Source organism: Colias croceus, chromosome 23 (assembly GCF_905220415.1).
Source record: "Colias croceus chromosome 23, ilColCroc2.1".
NCBI lineage: Eukaryota > Metazoa > Arthropoda > Insecta > Lepidoptera > Pieridae > Colias > Colias croceus.
In genome coordinates, this window is record NC_059559.1 from 5,422,881 (window position 1) to 5,442,243 (window position 19,363).

The 19,363-nt window shown below is 32.9% G+C and overlaps 2 protein-coding genes and 1 non-coding gene across 7 annotated transcripts in view; 2 read left to right on the forward strand and 1 right to left on the reverse strand.

The window, feature by feature from the left end:
- Positions 1–2,912: 2,912 nt before the first annotated feature.
- Trnay-gua lies at positions 2,913–3,000 on the forward strand. The gene is given in 2 exon segments: positions 2,913–2,949; positions 2,965–3,000. It is a non-coding gene; the product is annotated as a tRNA-Tyr (tRNA).
- A 1,334-nt stretch (positions 3,001–4,334) lies between these two features.
- Positions 4,335–13,469, reverse strand: LOC123702316. Of its 4 annotated transcripts, none has more exons than XM_045650033.1 (10): positions 13,344–13,466; positions 12,053–12,127; positions 9,697–9,759; positions 8,502–8,619; positions 7,815–7,913; positions 6,670–6,824; positions 6,254–6,311; positions 5,500–5,588; positions 4,985–5,059; positions 4,335–4,472 (listed from the first exon to the last, which is right to left on the reverse strand). In XM_045650033.1, the coding sequence occupies exons 1-10, from the start codon at positions 13,347–13,349 to the stop codon at positions 4,386–4,388; spliced, it is 825 nt and encodes a 274-aa protein (XP_045505989.1). In that variant the 5' UTR covers positions 13,350–13,466; the 3' UTR covers positions 4,335–4,385. The 4 variants fall into 4 exon arrangements, with proteins under 4 accessions (XP_045505989.1, XP_045505988.1, XP_045505991.1 ...); XM_045650032.1 differs by having other exon boundaries at positions 8,490–8,619; positions 13,344–13,465; XM_045650035.1 differs by lacking the exon at positions 4,985–5,059 and having other exon boundaries at positions 8,490–8,619; positions 13,344–13,469.
- A 4,163-nt stretch (positions 13,470–17,632) lies between these two features.
- Positions 17,633–19,363, forward strand: part of LOC123702185 (probable tyrosyl-DNA phosphodiesterase) — a 34,571-nt gene continuing 32,840 nt past the window's right edge. For both annotated transcript variants that reach the window (XM_045649864.1, XM_045649865.1), the window contains exons 1-3: positions 17,633–17,794; positions 18,342–18,440; positions 18,925–19,075. In XM_045649864.1, the coding sequence (XP_045505820.1) occupies positions 17,758–17,794; positions 18,342–18,440; positions 18,925–19,075 (287 nt within the window). In that variant the 5' untranslated portion in view covers positions 17,633–17,757. The remainder of the gene's footprint in view (positions 17,795–18,341; positions 18,441–18,924; positions 19,076–19,363) is intronic.

The window sequence follows — 19,363 nt, forward strand, 5'->3', positions numbered from 1 at the left end:
TTGCTATACTAGTAGATACTTTGAACAATAATATTCTTTATAATATAGATAATCGTATAAAATACCATAATAATTACTGATAAAGTAGATTAATTCATCAAATATTAATGTGTGTGTATCATTATCATTATTATAAGAAATATTTATCATTAAAAGCTTCTAGAACATTTACTTAATGATAAAGTTTTAATGATAGAATCTCATGTAAGTGTATTACTCTCTTTCTCGTATAATAAAATCATGATATATTCGTTACGTAGAAAGTAGAATGTTGATGTCTCTTTATGGTATTAAAATATATAATAAATGTAATAGAACTTGTTTCGATACTGTTTAAGTCATTTTCCTATGTCATATCATTATAAAAATATCATTTCATTACTGAAAGTTGAAATCGAAACACGAAAGATCATGTGCGTTCATCATTAATAAATGAATCAAGCCATATCAAATATTTAATCCAAATGCATATCGAAAAATACGTATTGAAAATCGTATACGCATATAATATTAATCTATCATAAAGTCATCAAATTATTAATATCATCACATCATTAATTGACGTCATTTTGTAGGCACGTTGTTTCGGAAATTTTAACATTTTGGTAATGATACAAAATATGGAAGACTTATACCGATTCTCTTACGTATGGCTGCGTAGAGTGGATTGGGTAAATGTATTGAAACTTGGTCTGTTACATTTGATTAATTAACATCTCTATATAATTACTAAGTCCGCTTATCAATTTATTACTAAGAACAAAATTTTACTCTTTGAACTTTAATATACTATATTTATATTCACAATACTTAACATTTTAATAGCTGTTAGAAGTAGAAAAAGTAATATGGAATAATCACATAAACTTCCAATATAAGTAGTGTTTAGTATTTAAATCATTGCATGTTAGGTAAGTTCTCTTCAAGAGAAATAATCTTAATCGTATCGAGATATTTCATACATTCATATTTGATTCGTTCAAAATAATAGTTTTGAATTTTAAAAACAATAGCTGGATTTGGGTCCTTAACGTATCTATCATTATTTTAATGATAAAATTTCATTTTACTCTGCGTAATGATTGAACTATTTTATCATTATTTAGTTTCAGATAATTGTAGGTGTTAGTTAGTGTAAGGTGACAGCGAACCGCTGAAAGTGTATGCAGTAATAATACGTGAATTTTGTAAAATATTTTATTATCGTATACATTTAAATGAGTAGTGCTATTTTCTTGTAATTGTTGTATACATGGACCAATCAACTAAGAGAACTGACAATCTCCGTACTATTGACCGTGATTTGGAAATTAGTTCTAGTAAGGACACTAGATGGCGCTAAAAGTATCAATATTGAAAAAAGAACACATCAAGAACCAGTGAACCAAAAAAAAATAGTGTACCTACCATTTTTTATTGAGTCAATATTGTAGTGATACGACGGAATAGCAACAGATGGCGAACGAAATTCATTAAAACTCGAGGAACAATCTTATAGTCATTGATCAGCGCCCCTAGCGGAAATTATTTGCAACATATAACCCGCTCGTTTTGCCACGCCACCTTTCATCATCATCAGCCTATCTACGTTCCCACTGCTGGGCAGTGGGCCTCCTATGTGGCCATAGGCCATAATCCACCACGCTGGCCAAGTGCGGGTTGGCGGATGACACATGTCGTCGAACTTTTGATTCTTCGACACGTCGGTTTCCTCCACATCTCTCTATCTCTGATACAACATGCGCAGATAAATTGAAAAATCAATAATTTCCTGCGCGTCCGCCTGGTCTCGAACCCCGGACTTATCGATTCGAAGTCCAAGGTCTCACCTCTGAGCCACCACTGCTGTAACCTAGGTTCAATACAGTATTTTTATTTATTTCCGAGTCACGTTCGATAGTAAGGAAATTGTCAGTCCTTTTAGTTGATTAGTACATGCTAATAATGATATTATTGTGATAGTATAGTGATATTTTAAAGCTTTTGAATGTCGCAGGAATTTATCATTAATGACATAATAATGAATGCTTGGTGTCGTATATTTGGAATCATTAAGCTAATTTTATTCATTTCATTAGTTTTTATTTTGTTTGGCCGTAATATTTTAATAATTGTTAATTTGTACATTTATTGTTATCATTATTATATTTCTGTTGGAATTAAAATTTTTATAGTTTATCTGTTATTGTTTATACTTACAATGTATTGTTGTGCCTATTTATTTGTGATGTCTTAATAAAATGTGGGTATATGAACTAGATTGTTGTTTTATTTATAAACGAAACTCCTTTTGATAATAAGTAATCTATATAATATTATAAAGCTGAAGAGTTTGTTTGTTTGAACGCGCTAATCTCGGGAGCTACTCGTCCGATTTGAAAAATTATTTCGGTGTTTGATAGTCCACAACGAGGAAGGCTATAAGCCATAAGGCTATATATCATCTCGCTGAGACCAACAGGAGTGGAGCACTGCGGGTGAAACCGCGGAGCACAGCTTGTATTAAATATGAATTACATATCTGTTAGTCTACTTAATTATAATATGCTACAAATTCACTAAATAGCTTAAATTCAGTTCATTTAAGATTTATTTAGGACGTTGTGAAGGGAATTTTTTTTTTTAGCTTTCCGCCCGCGGCTTCGCCGCGTTTTTAAAGAAAAACCCGCACAGTTCCCGTTTCCGTGGGATTTCCTGGATAAAACCTATCCTATGTGTTAATCCAAGTTACCCTCTATATGTGTGCTAAATTTCATTGCAATCGGTTCAGTAGTATTTGCGTGAAAGAGTAACAAACACACATCCTCACAAACTTTCGCATTTATAATATTAGTGGGATAGGATAGGATACAAAGAGAATAGAAAATGTAAAATAAAAAAACCTATAGCTTATTTTGGACATTATTCTCGTACCTTCGATAGCTCAGTTGGTAGAGCGGTGGACTGTAGAATGATTAAATTGATATCCATAGGTCGCTGGTTCAAATCCGGCTCGAAGGAGTTTTTTATATAAAATTATACCTATATAATATATTAAAACATATTTTTTTTGTAATTTTTTATTTATCTTTTTTTTACCTCCATATTATTAATTTATTACAGTATCAAGACAAAAATGTATACATAGGTGATTATACAAAAATTGGGTAACCTTTAAAGATATTTTGATGATGATGATGATGATGATGATGATGATGGATGATACTAATTTATAGATCTTTTTTCGTACAAGAACCACTCCTGTGGTGGAAGCCTCTTTCATTTCCAATCAAATTAATAATATCAAATCTTTTTTATTTTTTACTTTTCCGTTTTTGAAGTCGGTTGTAACTTTTAAGTGTATTTTTCAACACGAATCAAACAAGCCCAAACTCGATAAAGTTGAGTCAATATATTACTGAGTTCCTATGGCCGTCTTCCGATTCCATCATCAAATCAGTTCTATTGTATGTCATGATAATATTTCATCGCTATCCAATTTACATACGTATACAAAATTTCAGCTCAATCGGTTACCGGGAAGTGAATCAAAGATACTTGCTACATTTCAATTAAGTCATCAGACAAAAATGCTCATAAAATAAAAACTACTGTGCCTATCCGAATAAAATTTTTATGGGAACAATTCGATACCATCCCGCATCAAACAAAAAAAAGAATCACGTAAATCGGTTTAGAAACCTCAGAGTAATTGGTGTACATACATAAAAAAAATATACCGGCCGAATTGATAACCTCCTCCCATTTTTTGAAGTCGGTTAAAAATAATTAACGAAATCGGTTCAGCCGTTCTCGAGTTATGCGCTTACCGCACGCATTTTGCGATTCAATTTATATTATATTTATTATAGCTTCTCGTTGTTGCTATAAAGTCAAAGGTCAAAGTTAAGATATATACCTATATGTTTTTAAACATAAACATATTATGTACTTTAAATTTCTCATTCCAATCTAGTATTTTTTTATCTTTAGGATGCTTTTCCACCAATATAATGTGCGAAAATGTGTAGCGAGGAATGTGTTTGTAAATAACCAATAGTATCGCTTCAACCGCTAAACTTCAAACTAAATGATACAACACTTAATTTTCATGAAACTCGGCCCGTCCGATTAGGGCCCTTCTGGCCTCCTCCACTCAAGCGACAGCTCAAGCCGAGGTTCGAGATCCCCGTGGCGGAGGGACGCCCTTGTGCATGTCGCTACCAGGGTGAACCTTCAGTTCACCCCCGCGTCCGCGTTAAAATGTAAAAGCCCTTCTGGCTAACATTGAAACACCTTACAAAAAAAAAAAGAAACTCGGTTAACATTAGAGGGATATAAATAAAACACAGGAATGTCATCAAAATTTACTCTTTTACATACAAATACTATATCTACGTATTGGTTTAATAATTCCCTTTTCCCTTGAAAGCGAAGGCATAACCTTCGCCGAATGAGTGTGGTCTGCTGGGATCGATGTCGTTATCACGGTACTGAAAAATAGAACAATTATAAAAAAAATAGAAAATACTTAAAAAAAGAGCGCACGTGTCAGAATTGAAACTTCTTTAGCAAGATTCAAAGGTACAACCGTCGCCTTACTCTATGACGTGACGGTATTGCCATGACGCGACCTTGAAATTTTACTCTCAACGCGCAGTTTCACTTTAAAATACTCAAAATGCTTTGAAAAAATCTGATACAATTATTTTTTAACTAGGTTTCCGCCCGCGGTTTCGCCCGCATTTTCAAAGAAAACCCCGCATAATTCCCGTTCCCGTGGGATTTCCGGGATAAAACCTATCATATGTGTTAATCCAAGTTACCCTCTATATGTGTGCTAAATTTCATTGTAACCGGTTCAGTAGTATTTGCGTGAAAGAGTAACAAACATACTCACACACCTACATTCATCCTCTTAAACTTTCGCATTAATACTATTAGTAGTAAAAGTAGGATAGGATTAGTATAATAATCAGTAAATCACACCAAAAAATAATCATACCTGTCCATCGCTATAACCTTCCGGCCTCCAGTTTTGTACGAAGTTTTGCCCCGCCCCACGGGGGTCTAATGGTGCCTGGGACAATTAAATAATTGAGTTTTTTTTTCTAAAAATTAAAAATCTCTGCGTCTTTTAGGACGCGAGTTTAAATCCCACTTCGTTATTGGGTTTTTTTTTATATTTTTTAAATTGCTCATTTGTAAAATATAGCAATAAAAATGACTGCAATAAAACTAAATATCAAATGAAACAAATTAAAATTATTAAAAACAAGATACATTTCAACAAAACGATTAGGTTTTCCTATTATCTATTGCTGTCGCGCTAGAAGAGTTTGTTTTTTTGTTTGTTTGAACGCGCTAATCTCAGGAACTACCGGTCCGATTTGAAAAATTCCTTCGATGTTAGACAGCCCATTTATCGAGAAAGGCGTAGTAGGAAAGAAAGGAGTATAGGCTATATTATATCATAACCGCAAGGCACAGCTAGTCTAGCTAGTCAGCTTAAATAAATACCTGAGTTGGTTCAGGTCGTTGCTGATTGTACTGCTGTGGTACATCGTACTGTCTTCGTTGCTGATCATACGATTGTTGGTAATATTCGTCTGGAATTAATCATCGTTACAATAATTATTAAGAATCAAGACAGAGGTCTTCCATATTTTGAAAGGTATTTAAGGCGTGAGCACATAAATATAATACTTGTAAATGTTAAATAAATTCCAACTTGTATTCTTAGCTCATATGAAAAAATAAAGATATTTTTTATATTATGATATAAATAGATTATATATAGATTATAGATATATATAGATTATCTTAATATATATAAATCTCGTGTCACAATGTTTGTCCTCAATGGACTCCTAAACCGCTTAACCGATTACTTATAATAAAATTCGCACACCATGTGCAGTTCGATCCAACTTGAGAGATAAGATAGTTTAAATCTCAAATCGTTTTAGAGAAAGCGGGCGAAGCCGCGGGCGGTAAGCTAGTATATTATGATTTTGATTTACGTTGCCACTGCAGGCACAATGCTCAAATGCACAAAGGCTAAGGCTTTGATCCCTCGATGATTTCAAGAGTCTTCTAAGTAAGTGAACAAAAAAAAGAGCGTGTGTTGAGCACATGTATCAGAAGTGAAACTTCTTTGGCAAGATTCAAAGATTGGTATCTTCGTCTTGCTCCTTGACGTGACGGTATTGCCATGACGCGACCTTAAAATTTTACTCTCAACGCGCCTAAAGAAGTTTTACTTCAAAAATACCTGTATTTTGTGGTGGCACTGGTTGCGGGCTCTTGGGTACATGACTGCCTTCCAAGATCTGAAATTAATTAATTTTTTGTTAGTGTGCTTGTGGATTTATACGGAATTGCATATCGGTTATCGCTATGCAAGAGGCTGAATGGTATTTGTTAGACAATAAAAAAACTTCAAAAGTAAAGAGGTGCCAAAAACCAGTTTTTAGAATTTTTGTGTCTGTTTGTCTGTCCAGGCTAAACTCAAAAGCTACTGCATGGATTTACCTACTTCAAATATGGTACCTACAGAGATAGCTTGAAAACTAAGGAAGGACATGGAATAGCTTTAATCCCAAAAACCCCACGGGAACGGGAACTATGCGCGTTCTTTGACTACGCGGACGTTGATGGAAAGCTAGTAAAAAAATAAAAATACAATACCTGGAACCCCTCCTTCCCAGCTCTATACTTCAATTTGACCAGCTGACCGCTCGGGTCCTTATACTGATAGGCGCCAACCCTGGATCCATCTGGTTCGATCATTTCACCCGCGGCTAGACCATTGTCTGATGCGTACTCGAATCGGAAGGCGCCATCTTAAGGAATATCATAATATCTTAAGCAATTCAATTAAATACATACGTAAGTTTTGAATCAAAACTTACGTATGTATTTAATTATAAATAAATCAAAACTTTTGATTTAGTATTTTTTGGGTGAATAGTTGTCAATATTACCTGTGAGAACATGCTAGCTGTTGAATACTATAAAGAGCCGCGTTAGTTTGACTCGTGGAGCATTCGTACGAATCGTGCCTAGGGGCTCGGACGTTGTTTATAAAACGTTCAACCCAACTACCCACACTTTACTAATAGTCGTTGATTTGCTGCGTTTTGTTATCAACTACCTACATCAATTAGGTAGCTGTGTAGAATCGCAGTACATTCTTAGTACATTCAAACTAATATTTAACCGGGCCTCGCGTGTAATTTCTTATAATAGATAATTATAGAATTAAACTATTTTCGGGCTCGAGATATACTTTTTTATCTGTACTCATATTAGAGGTATACCGAGTGTCAAACATTAAATATAGTAAGATCAAAGGAACATATTGTATTCATACGCTGATTATCAAAAAATAGGTACCTACTCAAAAATCCCCGATGTATTTTTTTCCATTCGATAAATTCTTAAAACTTTTTATGTACAACCCTGATGGAAAAGGCGCTGACGAAGTATCAAAACTATTCATATACTGTTTTTGTTGTTTAGTAGATTTTTTTACGTAATCATCAATACAATAAAAAATATCGATGAGGAAATAAATAAAAAAAGCGTGTGTGCCGAGCACATGTGTCAGAAGTGAAAATTCTTTGGCAAGATTCAAAGATTCAAAGATCTTTGCCTTACTCTATGACTTGACGATGCAATGCCATGACGCGACGTTGAAATTTTACTCTCAACGCGCCTAAAGAAGTTTCACTTCAAAAAACAATCGGAATTCTAGCTGACTGCCGATTTCATTCATCTTCACTTAGCCTTGTTAGGTCGTGTTGTTACATTATAAAAGAACATTTACTTACCCGCGCTTAAAGATTGCTTATGGTGAAGAATTGACGCCTGTTGTTCTTTTGACATCCCGTAGGGCTGACGCCACGGTTCTGGCTTTGTTTCTTGTGGTGCTAGAAAGCAATTTTTAATTAAAAGCACTATAATATAGTGATATTTTTTGCCTTGCAGGTTTATAAGAGCTGTATTTATGTTAAAAAAATTATTATTATGCAAGGTATAGTAATATTAATCTATATTTAGTATTTTCGATTAAATAAAAATAAACTCCAAACATTTTGATCCAAGTTAGCTTTTATATTATGACGATTTAGAATGTCGCTTCCTTAGAACACATAAAATTCTCCTTAGACCTAATAATAGGCTGATATCTATATTACACTAGCGGTCCACCCCGGCTTCGCCCGTGGTACATATTCACGTTTTATCTAGGTACATAAAAACCATCCTCGTACTTCAAGGAATACAATAAAAAAAGAATTAAAGAAATCGGTTCAGCTGTTCTAAAGTTATGCGCTTACCAGCACATTTTGGGATTCATTTTTATAATATAAGTAGATAATAAAATAGGTAGGCTTATATCAATACAGGTACCAGCCTATTATTTTTCTGAGCACGTTTCATTTTGGCGCGAAAAAGTATAAGTATAAGTAACCTTATATTTTTAAAACTTAATATAAACTATTTACCAGCATAATTACTCTTGTCGCGATAGTCTTCATACACAGGCGCTTCGTTGCCCGGCCTCCAAGACTGTGATACCGACCCGGCTGTGTCCGCGTCCCCCGTTGAGAACATACCCCTGTAGTAGGGGCCGGCCTGAAAATATACATACTGTATACTAGCTGGGGCATGGCTTCATTCGCGTCTTAGTAAAAAGAGAGAACCACTCGGGTACCGGTCTCGTGTTTATACAATTATTTAAAATATCAATGTGACAAGTGACAACCCTGTGCCTCTCGAGTTTAGATACGTGCGCCTAAACGCTGGGAGTTGGCCTACTTCTCTCTTTTTACTATGTTCGCGAGGTACACCAAATTTTTTATACATGTATGAATAACTGTAAAATTGTAAACATCGATTATAATCTATTTCTTGAGAATGTTAATTGTTAAAAAATACAATCCGTATAATGTGTTTACACTTAAACGCGTATTTTTCAGTAGATTATAATGTACCTATCGAAGTGAAACCATTACCTAAATAATACAAATCACAATACAAATTGTGAAAACCAAATTCTCGAAATGATAACGCTACATAGCTTTCGCTACGAGCTTTTGTCAAAACTATAATCTATGACGTCACACATCGATATATTTTAAGACAGGCCAATCAGGGACAGCCTTTAAACAGTTGACAATTTTACGGGGGGTCAATTGAAATAATCTGTCACTTCGATGGATTGAAATCTACCGAAAAATGTTGCGTTATATTGTAAAGTAGGAAGTAGTAGTACCTACAATATAATATTATATTATTTGTTATACGGATTACAGTTTTTCGACAGTACCATCTCGCGAGGATAGTAAACTAACGGTTTTTACAATCTTACTGAAATAAATATACAGCCTAGGTATATCATGCTTTGTCGTTCGTGTTAGTATTTAAAGTTATAGATGTCTATAAAATACAACATTCTACATGAAGCCTGAAAGTATTAACGAAAGATTCAAATCTACATCACTATCTACATATGAATTAAGACCTTACAGTGTAGGTATAAGGAATAGAGTTGTTTATACGTTGTACAGTAAGTCGTAAAGTGCATTTAATTTAAAAGATCTACTAGTAAGATTACTGGATATCTATAGGAAATAAGATCTTATTTTTAAGAGAATAGGGTACTTTATACTCTGTACAATAGAAGTGTTTAGTTTTAAAATAATATCTTACTTCATTCGCTTTCCGTAAGGCTGAGTTCCAAGGGAGATTACTTGGTTCAAATAATTGGTTACCCTGTTGCAAGATGAGATTATTTAAGTATTTTTGCAAGATATTTAATTAACATTTTTAAGAAAAACGGGGCTTAGTTGAGTACCTATATAATATATTATGTACGTAATATGCATATATGTATACTAAAATAAAATAAATAAATAAATAATTCCTTTATTTAACAAGACAGGATTATTACAATATGGTGTATTTCACAATATTAATTAATTAAATAATTTGATATTAATATAATTATGAGATTCATTGGTTCCCGCACTAGGCGAAGCCTGTCCTGCGGGACCAAAAAACGATTAACAATATAATATAATTTATAACAGAGCGGCATAGATTATGTGGTTAATATTTAAATTAGTATTCAAGTATTAAATAAAAATATTATTTTAATTCATTAAATTCGTTTAAATTAGATTAAAAATAAAAGAAAAGAATAGAAGGAAAAAAAAATATGTCAAATTAAATTTACTGAAGAGTTTGTTTGCTTTAACGCGCTAATCTCAGGAATCACGGGTCCGATTTGAAAAATGATTTCACTGTTAGATAGTCCATTTATCGAGGAAGGCTATATGCTATACAGGGTGTAACACTATCGGTATACTAATGAAAACATAATTTTAAAAGATAGCTCACGTGAGGGTGGCAAAGTTAGGCCGGTTGCTTATTAGGGGTGTACACATAGAGTTTTAAGAATACGTCTATTTGAAAAAAAATGCGTCTGGAATTTTTTAAGTATTTTTTACGTACTCAGCGAATGCAAAACTATAACCTCCTTTGAGCTTAGTATACCAACGGTGGGACACCCGGTATATCATGACCCTAAGACCAACAATAATAGGAGTAGAGCAATGCGGGTAAAACCGCGCACAGCTATGTGACAAATTATAGGCACGGACTATTATTCAACGGATACTAGAAGTCGCGTCAAGTAAAAAGAACGCTGACGATTAAGCTGCGCATTGGCGATTTATCGGTCTATTTGGTTTTATGAGGTGGTATAAGAATAACAAATAGGTAGTTCCGAAGCCACGATTCGCGAGCCTAGTTCAAAAATAAAATAATCGGCACATAGCTTACGTGCAAAACTCGATCCATGCGCAAACACACCCCATCACTTTCATCCAGCGTTCTTTTTACGTGACGCGTACTGTACTTAGAATACATTGTCTCCTATCACGCTATTCCCAAATGTGATTGTAAAATGCAAGGAATTAGGAAACAGCAATTATATTCATAAACATGTTGCACGCTTGGTCAATTCTCACGCTTCAAGGCATTCGAAGTTAAACAACATATTTTGTATGTATGTGAAGACTTGTTTCTATATATAATATCATTGATATTATACGTCATGATCAATCATCACTACATAGTATAAAACAATGTCGCTTTCTCTGTCCCTATTTCCCTATTTCCCTTTGTATGCTTAAATCTTTAAAACTACGCAACGGATTTTGATGCGGTTTTTTTATTAGATAGAGTGATTCAAGAGGAAGGTTTAAGTATATAATTTATTATGTTTTAGACAAAGCGGGCGAAGCCGCGGGCGGAAAGCTAGTGTTATTATAAGTAAAAAGGTGTAGATAAGTTACTAAGAGAACAATAGATCTTCAATAATTAGGTATCCTACTAATCCTGCTAATATTATAAATGCGAAAGTTTGTGAGCATGGATGTATGTGTACATACTTATATGTTTGTTACTCTTTCACGCAAATATTACTGAACCGATTTCAATGAAATTTAGCACACATATAAGAGGGTAACTTGGATAAACACATAGGATAGGTTTTATCCTGAAAATCCCACGGGAACGGGAACTACCGCATAGTTCCCGTTTTTCTTGGAAAACGCGGGCGAAACCGCGGGCGGAAAGTTAGCTAAAATATATTTAAAAAAAAACTAAACCGCCTTCAAATAGTCAGAATTGTTCAAAATCTTCTCTCTATCTATCTATTTATTTATATCATTCATGAAGAAAATCAATGATTTTCGCAATAGATTTAAAATTTGACTATAGTCATCTACCCTCAATGTAAAATATATATTTTTTAATTAAATCTATCATAAACTACATGTAAGTAAATTTTTATTTGATTAATAAGGGTAGTATTAACTATTAGCAAATAATATTATTAAAAACTTACATGAGTTCATTAGGTAAGTAAGCGGCAGAAATCAGAATATACCTAATTAATCAATAATTATTTAAATGTATTTTTTTTAATATGAGCTTATAAAAGTACTTTTAAAATTAAATTATTCAAATAATTATCTTATTATTGAAATAACAAACATACCTGCTTAAATGTTTGCGGCGCGTAGTAGTCCTGCGCCCGCGCAAACGTCACCACCATACACCAAAAACATATTAACTGAAAGCACAAAAATATTGACATAGATAAAATATTAAAAAAAGAAAGTCTTATTTTTTTAAGGGTGTAAGATAATTAAAATTAATGTACTTATAAATTTATAAAGAATAGAAAAAATTCGATCACGAGGCGGGACTCGAACCCGCATCCTTCGCGCCATTCCGGGGCGGATGCCTAACCAACTCAGCCACTCGTGACCCGCCCGAGTAATCGAATTTATTCTATCCTTTCAGTTTTATGTGTCTAAAGGGACACACCGCGCGCCATCTATTGAGATGATTTAACAACCATCACAACCAATATGAAGCACTTTTCAGTGAATACAATATTGTAACGATGGAACACGACCTTTTCTTGAATTTATATTTTTTGGTTTTAATGGCATTCAAATGCTTTATAAATATTTTTTTTCTATTCTTTATAAATTTATATTTATAAAGCATTTGAATGCCATTAAAACCAAAAAATATAAATTCAAGAAAAGGTCGTGTTCCATCGTTACAATATTGTATTCACTGAAAAGTGCTTCATATTGGTTGTGATGGTTGTTAAATCATCTCAATAGATGGCGCGCGGTGTGTCCCTTTAGACACATAAAACTGAAAGGATAGAATAAATTCGATTACTCGGGCGGGTCACGAGTGGCTGAGTTGGTTAGGCATCCGCCCCGGAATGGCGCGAAGGATGCGGGTTCGAGTCCCGCCTCGTGATCGAATTTTTTCTATTCTTTATAAATTTATATTTATAAAGCATTTGAATGCCATTAAAACCAAAAAATATAAATTCATTAATGTACTTAGTAATATTAAAAAAAAAATAAAATTGACATCACAGTAAGTAACAAATGACCGTTCTTTTGAATTAATTTACTTTTTTATGATTTGTTGTAGCAAGTGAGAGTAGAATATTTCTTGCTTCCATCCATAAAATAGCAAACATCGTCCATATTTACGAAACAAAATCCCATCAACGTAAGAGATTGCAAAAATAATATAATTTAATTTAATTGACGACATAAGTTGGCGCCAAAACCCGTGTCTGTACTATTTGAAATAACAAATGTCACTTTGACAAGTGAGACATCTCTCAATCAAAAATCACAGAGGGCGAACCAAATTTTCCAATTAATGAGTTATGAAACCCTAATTCTAGCAAAATAGAACGATCAATTAAATTTTTATTAATTTTCATCTGTCCGTTCGTTTGTCACACTCACCCGCATTTTAACACGACACAGGACGTTCACACACTGTATTAATTAACGAAAATTCCTAGTATATATAGATTCTTCGTAGTTATTGGAGCGAAAAATAACATGTCTGCTATTGCTAACCCAGCGTTAGTCAATATTGTACTAATTATATTTGATTGATCCAATGGTTGCGACGTTTTGAGGGGTTGTTACTAGCATCGTATGATGTACTTCCATACTATCCATACTACTACCGCCGCTAGTTTATATTATAAATGCGAAAGTAACTCTGTCTGTCTGTCTGTTACTCAATCACGCCTTAACTACTGAACCAATTTGCATGCAATTTGGTATAGAGATATTTTGATACCCGAGAAAGGACATAGGCTACTTTTTACCCCGGGAAATAGGATAGGTTTTATCCCGGAAATTCCACGGGAACGGGAACTATGCGGGTTTTTCTTTGACTGCGCGGGCGACGCTGCGGGTGGATAGCTAGTGTGATATAATTACTATATTATGTACTAGCTGCGCTTCGAGGTTTCAACCGCGTGGCTCCGCTCCTGTTGGTCTTAGCGTGATGATATATAGCCTATAGCCTTCCTCGGTAAATGGGCTATCTAACACCGAAAGAATTTTCCAAATCGGACCAGTATTCCTGAGATTAGCGCGTTGAAACAAACAAACTCTTCAGCTTTATAATATTAAAGTATATAACTTTATAGATATGATACACGAACAGTGGGACACCCTGTACCTTTATTGTATGTTATAATGTTAGGCGGTTTATAAAGTATTTTTACATGAATATAATTTTGTTCTTGTTTATTTATTTGAAAACACACACTGTGTTACGATAGTGGATGATGAAAATTAACAAACTGTTGAGTAAAGTTTCAAAGTTTGTTAACATTTTCAGATTTTTAATTCAACGTTTATACTTAGTAATTTTCAATCAATACAATTATCTTCATATAAGTTACGTTTAGTCGAACATTACATTCTTGTTCGCCTTGACCCTGTAAATAACTGAATAAACAACTTTTCTACAATTTAAGGATTTAAATACAGTGTATTAATTACCAATGACCCAGCATCGTATGTCACTGCTATTTTTATTTTTCATTTATATATACTAGCTGTCCCAGCATATTATGTTGTTCTGCCTAAGGTACTCTTATCTCAGAGGTATGAATGAAATCGGGCAAAAACGGGCAAAAATGATGATGATGGCCGATTTTCAGAACTGTCCGATATGCATACGAAATTTTATGAGGACCGGTGGAGCCGTTTCAGAGGAGTATTGTAACTAACATTGTGAGAATTTTATATATTGTATATCTAGAGATATTATATTTTATTTCGTGATTCATAATATTGTCTAGTTTCAAATGCCATACATTATTATTTTTAACCGACTTCAAAAAAAAGGAGGAGGTTATCAATTCGGCCGGTATGTTTTTTTTTTATGTATGTACACCGATTACTCCGAGGTTTCTGAACCGATTTACTTGATTCTTTTTTTGTTCGATGCGGGATGGTGTCGAATTGGTTTCATAAAAATTTTATTCGGATAGGCCCAGTAGTTTTTATTTTATGAGCATTTTTGTCTGTATTTGTAAATGTTGCAAGTGCAAATTTGAAGTCGGTTGTTTTTAGCAGCAGTTATTGACTTGTGTAGCTACAAGCTACTGTTGGTATTTTCCACGTATTTTCCTAATAACAAAAACATAGCTTACGTGACGGAGGCATGATAATGTTTTCTACTGAGGAAAGAATAACGAAATATTAAGTTATAACATCTCGCCATTACATAAGTGGGAATTAACATCTAAATTATTGGATATGTAATTATAAAATAAGACGTTTTAATTATGATTATGATTTATGATGCAACGCCTGTAATTAAACATAGCAATGATAATGAAAATTACCGGCTAACAAAGTATATCGTATTTCATATATGGCCCATTTAAAATGTTGTATTTTGAATATCGTTCACTATTCATAATAACATTCCAAAATAATTATATTATTATAATAGACCAGTGCAAACTTAGCACCCCATCTATGGAATTTTGGGTTGAAAATGACCTTGATCGTTAGGTCCCCGTTAGGTCCTTTAAGGTCCCACAACTTTTTCGTTAGGTCCCCTTTAGTTTTTTTTTAAATAATTTTTTAAACTTTAGGTATAAAAAAATGCAACCTTAGCACCCCATCCATAGAATTTTGGGTCAAAAATGACCTTAATCGATAGGTCTCCGTTAGGTCCTATAAGGTCCCACTATTTTTTCGTTAGGTCCCCTTTAGTTTTTTTTTAATAATTTTTTTTTTAATTTTAGGTATAAAAAAGTTACACTTTAGCACCCCATCCATAGCAAAATTGGCAAATTTTATCAAAATCGTATTCTTTACCGTTAGGTCCGTATAGGCTCATCATTGAAATTGTTGAATTATTTATTTTATTAAAATTATAAAATAATAAAAACCTGCGCATGCGCCTTAGAGCATTAAGCCCACATCATACATAAACAATGCGAAATTTAAATTGGTATCGTTTCATTTATTAAATTTAAATCAATAAATAAATCTATACTAGTCACGTCCGAAAGATGAAACTGGCTTTTTATTTCGAAAATTTATTTGGCAACACTTGACAGTTAACTGTCATTAAAACCTGAGTTGTTGATGTGTCAAAGCTTGTCAAAGTGATTTTTTTTTTCTGCGAGCTTAGGATTTTAGTGATTTCTAAAAAAAAAATTAAAAAAAAAATATTTTTGAAAACTGAGTTGAAAACATGACGAAAACTTTAAACTATGATTAATAAGTTTAAAATGAAACAATTTGAAAGAGATGTAGTTTTCAAGGAAAAACAAGAGTGTTTACGAGAAATATCTCAATGCATTGTTAAGTGTGACTTGATATTTTGATGTTTTCATCTTGATTGCATTGCACATTATTGTAGGTATGATTTGTTTAATATTATTATTTTGCATGGATGATACCAGTAATCAAGTTAAAAACTATTCAAGCAACAATATAAAATTGAACGATCTGGTCCGTTCAAAATGTTTAAAGACACAAAATCAGTATCTCGACGAGATTTATTCTTTGACCGAACCATGATAATCATGTTGAAGAGCAGTACAAAAAAAAAAACAAGATGGAATAACTGCAGACATGGAAGAGTTAATGATGTCAGAGATAATGATAGTGATTCTTATTCTTTATTCGCGGCTGAACGCGGCTTTTAGATTTCATATGATTATATTGATTAAACAAAATTTAATTGTATTTTATTATGTTTTTTCTTACTTTCACTAGCTGTTCTTTTTTTATCTGTATCAGATAACAGTACCAGATTACATATATATAATATTATATAGATGAAGAGGTTGTTAATCTCTCAAAAAAACAAAGCTCGTAATAATAAATTAAAGTATCAAAACTTTATTTCCAACTATAACCTAAGTTACCATAATTATGATGATTGACCCTACGCAGAAACGCCGCGATGACATTCCAGATAGTGTGGCCCTGTGGCCGCTACAAAAAATATATATACACCATAGATTTACACTAATACACTAATAGTTATTTTAAGTCTAGATTGAAAAGTAGGTTTTTAATAAATAAGCACTCTCAGAACAATAGATTTATTTAATAAATGAAACGATACGATTTTAAATTTCGCGCTGTTTATGTATGATGTGCGCATGCCTTAATGCTCTAAGGCGCATGCGCAGGTTTTTATTATTTTATAATTTTAATAAAATAAATAATTTAACAATTTCAATGATGAGCCTATACGGACCTAACGGTAAAGAATACGATTTTGATAAAATTTGCCAATTTTGCTATGGATGGGGTGCTAAAGTGTAACTTTTTTATACCTAAAATTAAAAAAAAATTATTAAAAAAAAACTAAAGGGGACCTAACGAAAAAATTGTGGGACCTTATAGGACCTAACCGAGACCTATCGATTAAGGTCATTTTTGACCCAAAATTCTATGGATGGGGTGCTAAAGTTGCATTTTTTTATACCTAAAATTTAAAAAATTATTAAAAAAAAAACTAAAGGGGACCTAACGAAAAAATTGTGGGACCTTAAAGGACCTAACGGGGACCTAACGATCAAGGTCATTTTCGACCCAAAATTCCATAGATGGGGTGCTAAGTTTGCACTGGTTTATAATAGTTGTAATTATTAGTCAACACACGTAATAGTTCCATATGCATAAATTGGAACGTATGTTTCAAAAATGACAAAATGTCGTCAAACCGCAAACGTCACATTGACGTAACGTTTTTTTTTACATTTCATCAGTGCATGGGAAAGTTTTAAAATACAAAATAAATCATTTTCTAAGTGGATTTCCTATGCCGATTGCTGATGAAGAATAAAGTAATTAAATTATTATACCTATATTATTAATTATGAACCCGTCAAACAAGCGCATGAACACTGTGAATGGTACGTTTTATTCGTAAACATATTTGTTATTTATCAAATTTTGTTCATAACTATTAAAAGTAAACGGAGTTACAAGTTTAATTATTGTTGCTAAATTAGGTATTATTCTTCATTTAAAGTCTTGGAACTTACTATGAATGTTAAAGGTTTTAAGAATTTAGTACATTAAAATGTATCTGTTGCATTGTTAGATATTTTTTCATAACTATTTTTTTTTCCTAAATAATCATAATATGATTTATTCTAAAAATAAAGTATGAGTCTATATTAGCTTAAAACTATGTGATAGGTATATGAATTTGTTATTTTTGTTTTTATGGCATTCGGTTTGGCGCGAAAGGATGCGGTTGGAGTCCCGCCTCATGATCGAATTTTTTCTATTCTTTATAAATTTATACTATGTGACTGATTAGGAAAATTGCAACACTTAAAATTTTTGAAATTTAAATGTAACTGCATATATGATCTACTACAGATCAAATAGGCCACACAATATATTTTATATTAGTGTCATTTCATATACGACCCCCCTTAACTAAATTTACAGATCCTCAAAGTTCAAAAAGGATGAAAAAAGAATGTACATATGGCGAAAAGTGTTATAGATTAAATCCAGCCCATTTCAGAGAGTTTAGTCATCCACATTGTAAGTACAAAAATATCAAGTACTAGCTGTGTACTATGGTTTTACTTGCATTGATCCACTCCTGTTGGTCTAAGCGTGATATATAGCCTACTAGCTTTTCACCCGCGGCATCGCCCGCATAGTCAAAGAAAAACATGCATAGTTTCCGTTCCCGTTGGATTTCAGGGATAAAACCTATCCTATGTCCTTTCTCGGGTATCAAAATATCTCTATACCAAATTTCATGCAAATTGGTTCAGTAGTAAAGGCGTGATTGAGTAACAGACAGACCGACAGAGTTACTTTCGCATTTATAATATAAGTATGGATGCCCTTATATATATAGCCTTCCTTGATAAATGGGCTATCAAACACCTAAAGAATTCTTCAAATCAGACTATTAGTTCCTGAGATTAGTGCATTCAAACACATTAACAAAACTAATATTATACTACTACTACTATAAAATTAGTATAGATTTATTTCACCAAAATATTTATTTCAGTGGAAGAAATATTAGATAATTACAATGGTAATGGAGATTACGATATTCCTGAAAAATTGGTGCTACAAAAGAGTATGATCGTAGATCAGTTGAATATTATTATTGAGAAGAATTTATATGTTGCTAAGCAAAATAATGGAAATAGTACAGTGTGAGTATGATGTTTAATTTATATAATAACTAGCTGTGCTCTGCGGTTTTACCTGTGTTGCTCTGCTCCTGTTGGTCTTAGCGTGATGATATATAACCTATAGCTTTCCTCGACAAATGGGCTATCTAAAACAGTAAGAATTTTCACATAGGACCAGCAGTTCCTGAGATTAGCGCGTTCAAACAAACAAACTCTTCAGCTTTATCATATTAGTAAATATAGATATGAACTTTATTGAACTATGTATTGAATAATATGTTGCCCCATTTTTTTACCACTGTTTTCATT